General features: G+C 38.9%; 2 protein-coding genes across 4 annotated transcripts in view; one reads left to right on the top strand and one right to left on the bottom strand.

The window, feature by feature from the left end:
• The window catches only part of fam167b (family with sequence similarity 167 member B), a 679,430-nt gene that overhangs the window by 273,778 nt on the left and 390,934 nt on the right, over positions 1-14,718 (top strand). The window lies entirely within an intron of this gene.
• The window catches only part of arhgef10 (Rho guanine nucleotide exchange factor (GEF) 10), a 135,182-nt gene that overhangs the window by 102,309 nt on the left and 18,155 nt on the right, over positions 1-14,718 (bottom strand). For all 3 annotated transcript variants that reach the window (XM_049463559.1, XM_049463558.1, XM_049463560.1), the window contains exons 2-3: positions 12,839-12,955; positions 1,116-1,505 (exon numbers count right to left, since the gene is read on the bottom strand). In XM_049463559.1, coding sequence (XP_049319516.1) covers positions 1,116-1,505; positions 12,839-12,875 — 427 coding nt within the window. In that variant the 5' untranslated portion in view covers positions 12,876-12,955. The remainder of the gene's footprint in view (positions 1-1,115; positions 1,506-12,838; positions 12,956-14,718) is intronic.

Here is a 14,718-nt window from a genome sequence, read left to right as displayed (position 1 = left end):
AGAGTTCCCCAATGGTGGAACAAACTACCTTCCACTACCAGATCAGGAGAATCTCTCGCTATCTTTAAGAGACTCCTGAAGACAGAGCTCTTCAAAGAGCACTTACTCTCCTAACACCTCTAACACACTAACTACTTCTAACCCCATTTCCTTCCTCCCCTCCTTCACTTCTCTATCCCTTTATTTCCCTTCGACCTCCTTTAAGCCCTATCTAAAAATGGGTTATCTTAATTCTTATTACTTTTGTACTTCATTATTGTCGCTTTGGACAAAAGCGTCTGCCAAATGAAATGTAATGTAATGTAATGTAATGTAAAACTTTAATTCTTAAAAATATATCGAGCATTGGATCTTAATCTACACAGATTTCTCAGCTGGAAACTGTTTATTTGGGTGAATAAAGCATTTCCGTTTATTTACAGTACGCTTAGATTTGCGGATTTTTACCTGACAGCACTACACTGTGACTGTACACTGTAAACAGCAAAAGAACTGGTGCTTAGCGTGGTTAGTGGGTAATGCTAATACTGCTTCAGCAGTTCTAGCTGGGTTTAGCAGCAGGCTAGAGGCCGATAATGCTCACCTTTGAACGGCAAAAGAGCTAGCGCTTAGCGTGGTTAGTGGGTAATGCTAATGCTGCTTTAGCAGTTGTTGCTGGGTTTAGCAGCAGGCTACAGGCCGACAATGCTCACCTCTGAAGGGCAAAAAAGCTAGCGCTTAGCGTGGTTAGTGGGTAATGCTAATGCTGCTTCAGCAGTTCTAGCTGAGTTTAGCAGCAGGCTAGAGGCCGATAATGCTCACCTCTGAATAGCAAATGAGCTAGCGCTTATCGCGGTTATCAGCTAATGCTATTACTGCTCCAGTCTCGAGTCTCTATGCTGGAGAACTAAACTGAAACTCCTGTATAACTCTGTACTTCAGCAGAGTGGCTATACTGCTTTTTACAACCTGACTGGCAAAATTCATACATAAGGATTGTAAAAAGGATTTTAAGTGCGCCTTATGATGCAAAGATGTTCTTTATAAACTTTTATTAGACTTTCATTATAAACACCATCAAGTAACTCAAGTATCTCTCAAGCAAATGCCATCATATATCATCACCCCAATCCTACCTTCTCGAGTAGCAGGCTCTGTGGGGAACTCTAGAGGTGGAGGCAGGTCACTGTTCAGTCCTGCATCAGCGACTGAACCGTCCAGACAGTCAGGAGGTGCTGGCAGGTCACTCTGCAGGTCAGAAGTACAGGACACTGTGGCGTTAGGTGCAAGACAGTTTGCAGGGGGTGGGGGAAGATCAGCCTCTGCTTTGTTCAGAGAGTCTAGGTGAGCAGGATCATTTTCTAAGCAGGGTAGAGAAACGGGCACAGAAGCTCCTGCTGCCCCAGTGTGGTCTGGAGCACCGTAGTCCTGTGCAGGAGGAGCCGGGGGGAGGCGGTCAGCTTCAGGAGCTTCATCACAGCTGTCATCAAACTCAAACTGCTCACCCTCCTCTTCGTCATCTAGCACTGAATAAAGAGAGAGAAAGGGACAAAATAAGGGACAAGAGATTCTGAAGACGTGATAGCACTGATGGCTATAAGAGCAAGCTGCCATTAGCTGAATGGATGAGTTTCAATAATGCATAAAAAAACATAACTTAACAACTCCCCACCCTACCCCCCGATAGCTAAATTAAACAAGTCAATATATCTCATTTTTTTTTATAATTCATCTGTTTTTTTAACACTAAAATAACATGTATTATGTCCAAAGCTGAATCAGACAAAAACTCATGAGCCAAAGAAAATAATACATCCAATTAATTTTTTTTTATTTCTAATTTCTTTCCATTTTCTCCCCAATTTACACGGCCAATTACCAAACCCATTCATTAGGACTCCCCAATCACTAGTAATGCCCCAACACACCAGGAGGGTGAAGACTAGGACGAGAAAAAGACTGATTAAACCGTCAATTCTAACCACTTTACACTGAACAATCGGGATGACATGACCGCAACTCGAATCTTGCAGGACTCTCATGATGTTATCCCAACACTGGAAACTTGTTTGCAACAGTGAAATCGCTTGAAAATCATTTGGTATAAGGTTGGAATAAGTGGGAGAAGCAGTGTCCCCCACTACACTACAGCACTGCTAACCGATATCACCACCATCACATTTTAGTCATTATCTATTTACTTGTGATACACTCAACAGCTTAAAAAGTGAAGGGAGATCCTGCCCCAAGTGCAGGAAAGAATGCATGCGTCCAGGAGTTCATTATTCTTAGAAACACTTGGCTGCAACCCCCGCCTCTCCTGGCCAGCAGCTATTTTTGAAACCACTTATCTAAAGCAGTGCCTTGGCCATGGGGACCACCCTTCAAGGAACTGGGAAAACTGTAGTGGGTATGCCTGTAATTTGCTGGGTGGATCCAAGTTTCTGAATGAGACTGAGAAACACATCTGGATTACACACCAAAAACTAGCAAACAAAACGTCTTCTAACCTTTTTTTCTATACTATGAGTCTTCTGAAGGACATACACTATATAGAGAGTATATCATGCCTTTGTTGCATTATAACGGTCACTACTGTCCAAGAAGGACTTTGCAGATTTTGGAGCATTGTTGAAAGGATATTACAGTATTGAGCAACTATGTCATCAGGAAGACTGTAATATTAAAGTACTGGATAAAGGGAACCTCATTCCTGATAACACAGTTCCACTACTTCAAAGCTCAGTGCTGGGGGACGTTAAACCCCTCTAGCCCAAGCCTGGACTTAAGAATCCTATTCTATTGGCAACACTTCTTTACAGGGACTAGACTAAGTTGTGTGCATTTGACTTAAATTAGCTGAATGTAGTTATTGGAAGTGATGTCTATAAACACTACATACACTGACATGCAAGACTTTTGTCATCTCCCACAGGAGCTAAAGTACTCTGAGCTGACCTGCAGGATGTGTGTGTGGGGGCTCCTGCATTGAATGTGGAAGAGATTTCTACCAGAGTTGTTTGTTTCTGTTTGCATGGACAATTCATGGACAAAGCTCACGATATGCCATATGATGAAACTGGCTCTCATCAGGACTGCCCCAGAAAAGAGTTACCAGCCTCAGAAAATGCAAGTTAACAACACTCCGATAAGAGACACCTATTTGGAATTTTGGTTGAACACTTTTAAGTTACTACATGATTCTTTGTGTGCTCCTTCATAAGTCTGGATGACTTCAGTCTTTATTCATAATGTAGAAAATACATAAAAATGAAACACTGAATGAGTTTTGACTGGTAGTCAGTGAACGGCAAATAAATTAGAAAGGTTCTATTAAGAAGTGGTGGAACATATCCAATGCTAACACAAATGTGTGCAGGGGAAGGAAACAGAATTAGGTTGGCAGGAAATGGGAGTTGGGACAGGAACTGGGACGAGTTTCCCCCCCCACAGTCCCACTGCAAAAGGAGATTCCCCAACTAGAAGCAAGAGGGAAATGAAGAGATAAGAAGTTTGATCAGCCCATCATCCATCATTGGTTAGGCTCTAGGTTAGGCAATTCATGTTAGAGGTCTGGCCGACTGGTTAAAGTTTGCTGATCTTTCTTTTTTTTCATTTAAAGTGAATCCAAAACCCTTCCATACTGCTTTTATTTGCTTATATCTTTTTTAATATATTTCTTTTTTCACCCTAATTTTCTCCAGCTGTCTACACAAATCACATGTGATGCCACAACACCAGGAGGGTGAAGACAAGCACATGCCTCCTCTGATACATGTGAAGTCAGCCACCACCTCTTTTCAAACTGCTGCTTATACAGCATTTTCGGGTAGCATCACAGCACACTCGGAGGAAAGTGCAGCGACTCGGTTCTCGATACATCAGCTCACAGACGCCTTGTGCTGTTCAACATCACCCTTTGGAGTGATCAGGGAAAGAGTGCCTTCTACCCACCCAGAGAGAGCAAGGCCAATTGTGCTCTCTCAGGGCTCCAGCAGCTGATGGCAAGCTACATGACCAGGATTTGAACCAGTGATTTTCTGATAATAATGGCAGCACTTTAAACCGCTGGACCACTCGGCAGCCCCCTTTTAGTTGTTTATACAAATGGGTTACTCTACAGTGACAGTAGATACAGGAATCACCGACATAAGCTTTGCATCCATACAGATCCATGACACAAAAGGGATTCAGTCTCAGATTTAGGTATAACACTGGTACTTTTTCTTTTTCTGTTGCTGAATGGGGGATGAGTCTGCATTAAATTCCTGTAACTAATCAGTAAGTCCATAAACCAACTGATCAGAAAGGGCCCTCACATTGTCACACAGATGACATTTCAGTAAAGTCTGGACCACACAAGATGGATGTAAATGCCCCTAAAAACTACATGGAAAATTGGTGTCAGACACCACAGGGCTTATATGTTAAAAACTTACATACAGTGCATACAGTGAAAAGTAGCTTGTACTTGTAGATAGGGTTGGGCAATATATCATTAAATAAGAGCACGATATTTAAGGGTATTTTAAAAATCATAATATCCTTGATTATATGATAAGAATATAGTACTGCAAAAAAAAGTATAATACATGTATAAATAAATGTACAATAGAAACTAAAAATAAATATAGTGTCCATGTTTTAAACAACTTTTTAATATAAATATAAAATATTAATAATGTAACAAATTTCATAAAAGTAATAAAAAACAATTAACACTAAAGTAATGTGCAGAATATTACGTAGTGCATATAAAGTGCAAACACTAACAATTAAACAAACCAAATAAAAACATTTCACATAATAAACTGCTTTCTAGACTGTGTATACTGTGTATGCTGGGTATTAGGGGTGGGCCATATGGCCCTAAAATAATATCACGATATTTCATGGTAAAAAAATATTATTACATACAATATAATACTGCACACCCCTAAGTTAGATATTAAAAAACAAAATAATTTTATCAGATTTGTAACAGAAGTCAATGATCCAGAATGTCATGATATTAATAATAATGCACTCCAAATATCTTCATATATGCAGGATTAAAGTAAAATAAATGATACTGGACAGATATAATCTGTCTCTAGTAGATATATAATGGGGAATGGGATGGGTGATATGGCGCGATATTTTAGGTTATAATATCGTTCACGATATTAAAAAAACTGACGATATTATCGTGTACGATACGATATGGCACACCTCTACTGGGTATAATATGATATGATATTGCTCACTCCTAGCTGTAGAACATACTGAACATTCTTTACAGTCACTAAAGTGACACTTTTTAAGTCATTCATCACTGCTGCCCTGTCTGATCACACTGTAGCAACCTGTGTGAGCATGTACTGAATACAGCTTCTGGAAAACAATGCTGTTCTGATGAAAGACTGAGTGACGGTCTGACGAGAGAGCGGCCGGAAAGGGAAAGAGGGAGCAAAGGAGGAAGAGAGGGAACATGGAAAGAGAGAGAGAGAGAGAGAGAGAGAGAGAGAGAGAGAGAGCGAGAGAGAGAGAAATTCCACTTGGCAAGCTTTTAGACTTCCTCAGTCCAGTGAATCATGCCACAGAAATGCAGGAATTACACGAGACGCAAGATATGTTCTCACTCCAAACTGTCTGACCACCAAGTTAAACTGGCCAGTAGGGCTGTACCTCATACAGCATGTAATAATATCCCAAAAAAACGAATTTACAAAATAAAAAATATCATTTCTTGTGATAATAGCGATATTTTGAAAGTAGTCTATTTTGTATTTTTTTTTTTTACTGTTTACTGTATTTTTTTTATTCTCTGTTCATTTGTTTGCAGTTTATATGCATGCACTAAACATTTTTGTTGTTACATTATTTAATATTTATACATTATTTTTTATTCACACTATTATTAGGGTCTTGGTAAGTCACTGTTTACTAGGGGTGTCACGATTCTCTAAATCCTCAATTCGATTCGATTCTTGATTTTCTTTTTTTTAAAGCAGAGAGGTCTATGCCAGTTTTAGATTAGTCTATGGTCATTCATTGGTTTGATTCATCAAATTTACAATATCTTATTTCAAAAGGTGGGCTTGATATAAGTGGTGCAAAGTGATACAAGTGATCTGTAATACACCACATTAGGCACTAATGGTCAAATTTAAATAATTTAATTAAGATATATTTGTAATGCCATCTAGTGGCTTTTTTGGTAGCAGTAGTGTGCACATAATAAAATAAATAATAAAAAAATACAGGAACAGTCATGTAAAAAATAATAGAACAATTAGAGCCTTAACAAACTGAACTCTATCATACTATAACAGTTAAACATGAAGAATAAGAGACTTTTTCAGTCCCTGAGAATGACACGTTTTTTTCTTTAATAAAGATATATTATTAACTTTATCTGAAAAAAAGATGCTCCTTAAGGTACCAAATCTATTAACATTTGCACCATTTGCGTAGCGTGCTGCGCCATTTGCGGGAGGGATCATTGATCCTCTTTTTGACTTCAATGTTCGAAACCATGACATAATTTTGATTGATTTCGTGACACCCCTACTCTTTACTAATACACAAAGATTTGTTTTTACTGAATTTACAAAACTGTTGTCACATCTGCTGTTGAAACGACTCCCATCTCTTCCACACTCTACCTGCGATTTCCAGTCTCCAGACTACAATACCCAGAATGCACCACACACTGACATCACTCCCGTTTACGATCACAAATACACTGGCACTTCCTGAAAACCAATCACCTGAATATTGATTTCACCTGTTACACACACTATATATATACTCACACACTTCACTAACTCCCGGCTGATTTTTGATGATTGATTGATTTTTCCTCGAACAAAGCGTTTTTCTTTGCTTGTGTTAGGTCTCTCATTTTGACCTTGTTATTTGTCTTGTTTTTTCCAACCCAGATTTTTGCCTGCCCTCTGATACTGCCTTGCCCTGTTTATCGTTTGTGGTATGTTTTCTTTATCTTGCTGTTGTTTATGTTAATTTTTCTATAACATAGATTAGGAGTTAAGAATACTTATATTTTTAACTATGATTTGTTTTCTTTAAAATTTTGTTTTATTATACAACACTTTGGTCAGCACTTGATGTCTTTTAAATGTGCCTTAATTTTTTTTCGACTTGACTACCAGTGTTGACCCTGCTCGTTCTGACTACTCTTTTTACCCAGCATTTTATTTAATAAAGTACTTTGTTTGCATCTGCGCATGTCTGAGTCCATGTCAACTGTTGTATGTACACTAAATACATCTATTTTGGTGCAGTAATATATCCTGGAAACTAATTTTTTCAAATGTATTGTTATTGCAAAAATACATTGAAATACTGTGATTTTAAATGTTAAGGGTTTTTTAAGGATAATATTGCCCACCCCTACTGGCCATTCACAAACTTCAGAACCTAAACCAAGCTCCCAGTTCAGTTTATTTCCTCACTGATTGCTGAAATAACTTGTACAACACTATTATTATTATATATCTGAGTAATAGGTTTAAAATCATAAACTATGCAGTCAAGGTTTATTAAAAAGGAAATGGACAAATCTTGCGAGCCTGTTCAGGAAACGATGAGCTCCTCAGTGAAAAGTGCTATCTGTAAAAGTCAACAGACCCTTCACGCAGAGCTGGCGCAGGGCTTCTTACTGAAATACCAGAGATTCTTTCACTAGCGCCCACCAAAAAAAAAACTCTGCACAGGCAGGGATTCCTCCAACTGCACCAGCTCAGAGTTATTATCTGACAAAACATGGTTTAATTTCTCAGCGTGTTAAATTTAGTGCCGGGGATTCTCTGCTTTATTTGAGCTTCTCAGAAGACATTATTAAATCCGACCACATTTCTTAACTGATTTATTCTGCTCATGATTAATGACCATGTGGTAAAGCCTGGCATGTTCTTTACCACAGATTGTTTTTGTGACGGGGACAGAGACTGATGTCATGCCTTGTCATGCCACACTCCGTCCTGACTCTTTCTTAACTCATAAACTCGTCAATCAAACTGCGCATAAACAAATAAAGAAAATAGTGATCCAAACATTACTTATCCAGTTAGGCTAAGAAGAATAAAGTAGCCAAAGAAAGTGGAGCACATTGAACAGAATCTAAAATTCATACACTATACAGTAGGACTGCAACGATTAGTCAATGTAATCGACAATGCCAATTCTAAAAAAACAATGGGTTGACTCCAAATTCCAGTGTTGACTAATAATAACTGTACTTTTCGTACTAAGGCGCATGTAAAATCCTTTAATTTTCCCAAAAATCGTCAGTGTATCTCATAATCCGGTGCGCCTTATGTATCAATTTTACCCGTCAGGTTGTAAGTACAGAGTTATACAGGAGTTTCAGTTTAGTTCTCCAGCACAGAGACTGAAGCAGTATTAGCATTAGCCGCTAACCATGTTAAACCCTAGCTCTTATGCAGTTCAGAGGTGAGTATTATCGGCCTGTAGCCTGCTGCTAACCCCGGCTAGCACTGCTGGATCAGCATTAGCATTACCTGCTAACCGCGCTAGGTCTTTCACCATTCAGAGGTGAGTATATATCGGACTATAGCCTGCTGCTAACCCCAGCTAGCAATGCTGGAGCAGCATTAGCCTATCCACTAACTGCGCTAAGTGTTAGCTCTTTTGATGTTCAGAGGTGAGTATATCGGACTGTAATCTGCATAGTTACTGTGTTAAAACAAGCTACATGGGATGAACGGCTGGCTATTACTGCTCTGGCTTACCGGAACACTCAGGGATCCTCAATGTAGTGCTGTTGGGCGGTTGCCAGCTAATGCTCCAGCTTTAGTGCTGGAGAAATTTGGGAATCTACGCTTACTGTAAATAAATGGAAGCGCTTTGCTCACCCAAATAAACAGTTTTCAGGAGAGAAATGTGTGTAGATTAACATCCAGCACTTACACAGTAGTAATTTTGTAAAGCCAAATCAATAAACATAAATCCTATACATCAGCCCTGCCAAACATGATATACCTCAAGGACCAGTCCTTTGATCCCTGTTTTTCTGTTCAGATGATGAAATATAAAGTAACATTCAGTAACACTAAGAGAACAGGCTGAGCTCTGAGACCACCTGTAACCTCTGCTCTCAATAGTTTTCTTGGGCTGGTCATTCAGTGATTACAGGGCACTCTGCAGCCTGGAGGGTATTCCAGGGATAATCTACCAATTGATCACCACAGTAAATCACTGTGACCAACCAGAGCCTGAGAAGAACAGCAGAGGTCATAATAGACATGCTCCAACTTTTTACCTTTGGGAAAGTCCAACTTTGACCAGTGGTCCATACTCTGGACTTCACTGGGCTAGAGGACACAGTTTATGGGGTTAGGGGTGGGACAATATATTGATATTGTGAAAAAAGGGGGGCAAAGGAAGAGAAAAATGGGAAAAGACAAAAGACAGTGACCGAGAAAGAAAGACTGACAAACTTACTAACTACTTATCAGGCTTTAATCTTTGGTAAAGAAAAGAGAGAGATAAGGTAAGGCTTAACACATGCATGCACACACAGCATTTAGCCAAGGTCTGAGTCTGAATATTCATTAGAGGAAATGTCAAAAGGCCATATGCATAAAGACTACAGGATCTGGATAAAACAATGCTGTTATTTGATGATATTGTGTAACTGATGTGGCAGGAAAACCTACCTGAAGCTTTTTAAAACTTCTCTTAAACTCTTAAAAGCACCAATGTTTTATGCCTTACCCTCTTATTACTAACTTTCTAGTCTTATGACTTAAAAACAAACAATTCAGGCAGCGCTTTACTCACCCAAATAAAAAGTTATCAGGAGAGAAATCTGTGTAGATTAACATCCAGCACTCATTTGACTTGATAAAAATGTTTTATTTTAAGAATTACAGTTTTGTTTTCTTAACTAGCTTAGCTTTACAGGTCTCACCACCTAGCAGAAAGATCTGCTGAATTAGAAGGAAAACATGGTGACACCCCTGTTCCTTACTAGTGTTGCATAATGCGCCTTATAATCCAGTGTGCCTCATGCATAAAAATGGTCCAGAAAATAGATGTTTATAGATAGTGAACCTTATAATCTGGTGCAAAAAATACAGTATATTTTTGTGCTGCTTTATCACAAAGATTTCAAAAGAAGCACATTTATCCACCCTAGAGCAACAAAGGATATGTGGTTAATGCAATTTACAGAAAATACAGTCTTTAATGAATCAGACAAGGGTTAGTACACAAAAATTGCTGGTGGTTTTAATGTTATGGCTGTTTGGTGTACGTCTGTAGCCTGTAAGACTGTAGCAGAACTAATTCCACTGGGACTTTTTAACTTTTAAAATGTAATTCTACTTCTAATTCAGCTCATTATTTGAACAGAAGGCACTGGTTGGTTCTTGGTAGTGACTGCACTGTTTTACTGAGAATGAGAAAGCGAGGCGGGGGACGGGGGGGGCTTCCTGACTCATCACACAATGTAGAATCTGTTCTCTTCTCCTCCATACTGCTCCGTCATGCTGGCCTCTATAGCTCACCCTTCAACCCCGCAATATCACCATGGAAACCGTGCCCACTGTATGACCTTGGTGTCTGTCCTTTTGATAATGAATCAGATCCTCACACTGCTTATATGCAATAGTTCATTTGCTCACTAATGCAGGAATTACCCTGCACCCTGCACCTAGACTAGCTGGCAACAGAGTGACCAGCGACTGGTTATTTTCTATGAGAATTTGGATAAATCCTAAATCCTAACCGCAATTAAAACCTTATTCTAACCTTATTCATTTCTATTCCTAGAAATGTTAAGACTAGAGTTTTATGTATAAGGTAACATTCAATAGAGAATCATTTACTTTCAACTTAGCCTTCAGTTGCATTTAATTTACTAGTGCATCTCAAAAAATTGAAAGATCATTAAAAGTTACACCAGCAGATGACATGTCTCTCCAAACCATTACTGATTGTAGAAACTTCACACTAGACCTTAAGAAGTTTGGACTGTGTGTCTCTCCACTCTTCCTCCAGACTCTGGTCCCTTCATTTCCAAATGAAATATAATGAAAATGTACTGATGATCAATGATGGTTTGGAGAGTCATGTCTGTCATCTGCTGCTGTTGATCCACTGTGTTTTATTATCAAGTCTAAAGTCAGTGCAGTTTTGTTTTCCCAAGAAAATCTTACAGCACTTCATGCTTCCCTCTACTACTGACAACTTTTATGGAGATGCGGATTTCATTTTCCAGCAGGACTTGGCACACTGCCCACACTGCAGAAAGTACCAAATGGTCTTACCTAATATTCTAATTTCTGAGACACTGATTTCTGGGTTTTCATTGGCTGTAAGCCATAATCAACAACAATTAAATTAATAAATTACTTTAAATATATACTTCTGTGTAATAAACATATGTAATATTTTTAGAGAGGCACTAGTACATGCAGTTGAATGTAAATTGGATGTTAATTGAGCATGTATGATGCATTAACAACGGACCATCCAAGTGTTCCCTTTTATTTATATGCAGAAATGTTTGTTTAACTGTATCTTTTTAACTTTGAACACAGACTGTCCTTTTGACCTACCTTGCAGCTGAATTTTATATCAATGCAAGATATGAAAAAAGGCAAAAATAAATATTCTCCTTAAGGGTCAGATTATTGAATCTTCTGAATTCTTCATCTTATTCTTTCTTTGAATTTGACCAGTTACTGACCCACTGAGAAATTAAAGCTAGCACACTAAAGATAGAAAGAAAAGAGGTATAGGAAAGAGTAGAAAAGGGGGAGTTAGTTGTGAGATTTAATTCATAGTTTAGTTTAAACAAAATGCAATCTACATTCTGAACTCAACCGTTTTATCTCCCCTCAAACATACAAGTATATACTAGAATTGTAATTGACACCACTAATTTAAACATAATTCCACTTTACATTTCTTACATTCATTCTTTTATTTACATTTAAATATCCACTATATCCACTTAAGAAGAACAGGCGCAATTAATTGCAGGTAATTACAGAATATTTTTGTGATTAATCTGATTAAATTTCTTTAATCAATTGACACCACAAGTTTAAACAAATATTTATCAATCTATACTGTGTTTTAAAAATCAATACAGTGTTGAAAAACAAAATATTGTGACGCCATATTTAAGTACTTTTACTTTCTTTGCCTTTTCTTTTATTGTCTCTTCTTTGTCACAATATCTCTCTCTGTACGGCTCTGTGTTCTGGCTACAGCGCTGCATTTCTCGTCCTCCCCTGCACCCTTTCTCATTCTCTCAGTCCCTCTCACAGCAGCCCACACACTCCTCAGCAGTCAGCAGAGGCATGGAATGTGTTTTTTTGCTCACTTTTGCTTATTGGTCTTTCGTTCCTTTCCTTTCTTCCTTTACTTACAGTTTGAGTAGTTAACAGCTGCCATGTTTACATGCAACCTGACAATCTGCTAATATTGACTTATTCAGAATAGAATACGTCCATGTACACTCAGTGAGTTACCTTTCCAGGTGCTGTGCTGAATTCTGTCTGTCTGCCAAAATTTGACTCTTTTTTTAATGCACGTGTCGTGCAGAATTTCAGTTTGACCAAAAGAGGCGATCAGCTGAACCATGTTTTTTATTTTTTATAGTGCTATGGTCTGGATTTTGGACCAATTAGAAGAATCTGAGGCAGGCTAATGTCCCCAATCATACAAGATAAAAGAAAGCAGTGTCATGGTGAAATCAGACTCCCCTTCACACGCATGCACATAATGCAAATGTATGGGTGCAACAGATTTCACTCAAGATCTACTGTATCTGTAGATTAACCCTTATTTATCACTTTAACAGAAAAAGGTTGGTTCTTACAGTCAGGAGGAGGGGGAGGGAAGTCCTCCTGTTCCATGCTGGAGGCTTTACTCTCAATCTGAGCTTAGGATCTTCTGAGGTCTTCAGATGAAAGCTTCTTTACAGACACATACACACCTGCAGGAGAAAGATGGAGACTAAAGTGAGCAAAAACAGCATTCAGTAGTGCTTTGCAGTTAATCACAATTTTGCAGTCATCGGTAGGGGGCTCTTGGCGCTGCAGCGCCTGAGAGGGAGCAAGAGCGAAGTAGAGTGTGGTGGAGTGAGGTAGTGGGGGACAGAGTGAGGTAGAGGGAGGCAGAGCAAGGTATAGAGAAGTACAGTGAATTAGGTAATAGAAGGCAAAGCAAGGTAGAGAAGGGAACAAAATAAGAGTGAGGTGGAATAAGGCAGAGTAAGGTAGCAGGAGGCAGAGTGAGGTAAAAGGAGGCAGTGCAAGGTGGAAGGAGGCAGAGCGAGATAAAGAAAGGTAGAGAGAAATATAGAGTGAGGTATAAAGAGGCCGAGCAAAGTAGTGAGGCAGAAGGAGGTAGAGAAGTAGGGTGAGGCAGAGGAAAGTAGTAATAGGTAAAGCGAGATAGAGAGAAGTACATTGAATGAGGTAGAATGAGGCAAAGCAAGGAGGAGAAAGGTAGAGTGAACTTGAGATAATTAGAGTGAGGAAGAGGGGAAAGCAGAGCTAGGAAGAGGGAGGCAGAGTGAGGTAGAGGGAGGTAGCTTGAGGCAGAGTTTAGTAGGTTGAGACAGAATGAGGTAGAGAGTGATATGTAGGGACGCCTCTGGCTTGTGTTAACAACAGTGTGCTTAGTTTTTGATGTTCAAACTTCATGTATAAGTAGAGCTTTATGGTGGGGCATGCAGAGAACTTCATTTAACCAGCAAACGATGGAGGACAACAGTCACCTATAACAACCAGGAAACCTCTTACATATAAATGACTCATTATGAGATGTTCAGCCCATGGAAAAGCTTGTGCAGAGGACTTATGGTTAATGGGGCATCACAGTGCTGAACTATACTCTTAACACATTATGCAGAATCACCTTCACTTGTGCTGTATCTCTGCTGGGATCTCTCACTGCTCTCTTAATCAGTTCACACCGAGCAAATCATCAACCGGCCCAAGCAATTCTGCACGGCAAGCACTTAGACTTTTCCAATCAAAAGCTTCCACTGTTTAATTTTTTTATTCTCTTCAAATGTACACAGTTTATCTTTGGATAAAGTGTTTTAGAATCTCCAAAAGAGATTTGTATCTGTGATTTAGAAAATGAGGCTAAAACTGTAGCAATTTACTGCCTTAAAGACAAGATCCTTGATAAACGTTTGGATGTTCTTCAGGAATTGCATAATGGGGTTTAAGAAACCTTCAAAACACACATACGCACAAATTTGGAATGACGTGTGGAAAACAAAATGTGTACTTAAGAACTTTCTTTTCCACCCCTGATAAACACAATACAATAATGTTGTACATTAGCAATAAAGGACATAGAAGTCCAGGGCAAAAACATTTTCAGACAGGGCTTGAAGGAGGTCAATGGGAATAGTGTGATAGAGGCGGAAAAGAGGGGGAGCAGGAAATGAGGTTAGAAGTAGTTAGTGTGTTAGAGGTGTTAGGAGAGTAAGTGCTCTTTGAGGAGCTCTGTCTTCAGGAGTTTATTAAAGATAGTGAGACATTCTCCTGATCTGGTAGTAGAAGATCCACCATTGGCGAACTCTGTATGAGAACAGTCATTTTCAATATTCAAACTGACCTGAAAATATTCAAGTAATTTCCTTTTTTGTGAAAAACAACAAAGAAGGTAACTCAAATATGTGAACATGAGACATACTAGAAATAAAGATAAAGGGACCAACACCCTTACAAATTCGTCCCT

This window comes from Astyanax mexicanus, chromosome 14 (assembly GCF_023375975.1).
Source record: "Astyanax mexicanus isolate ESR-SI-001 chromosome 14, AstMex3_surface, whole genome shotgun sequence".
Taxonomy (NCBI): domain Eukaryota; kingdom Metazoa; phylum Chordata; class Actinopteri; order Characiformes; family Acestrorhamphidae; genus Astyanax; species Astyanax mexicanus.
This window is presented reverse-complemented; position numbering and strand designations above follow the sequence as displayed.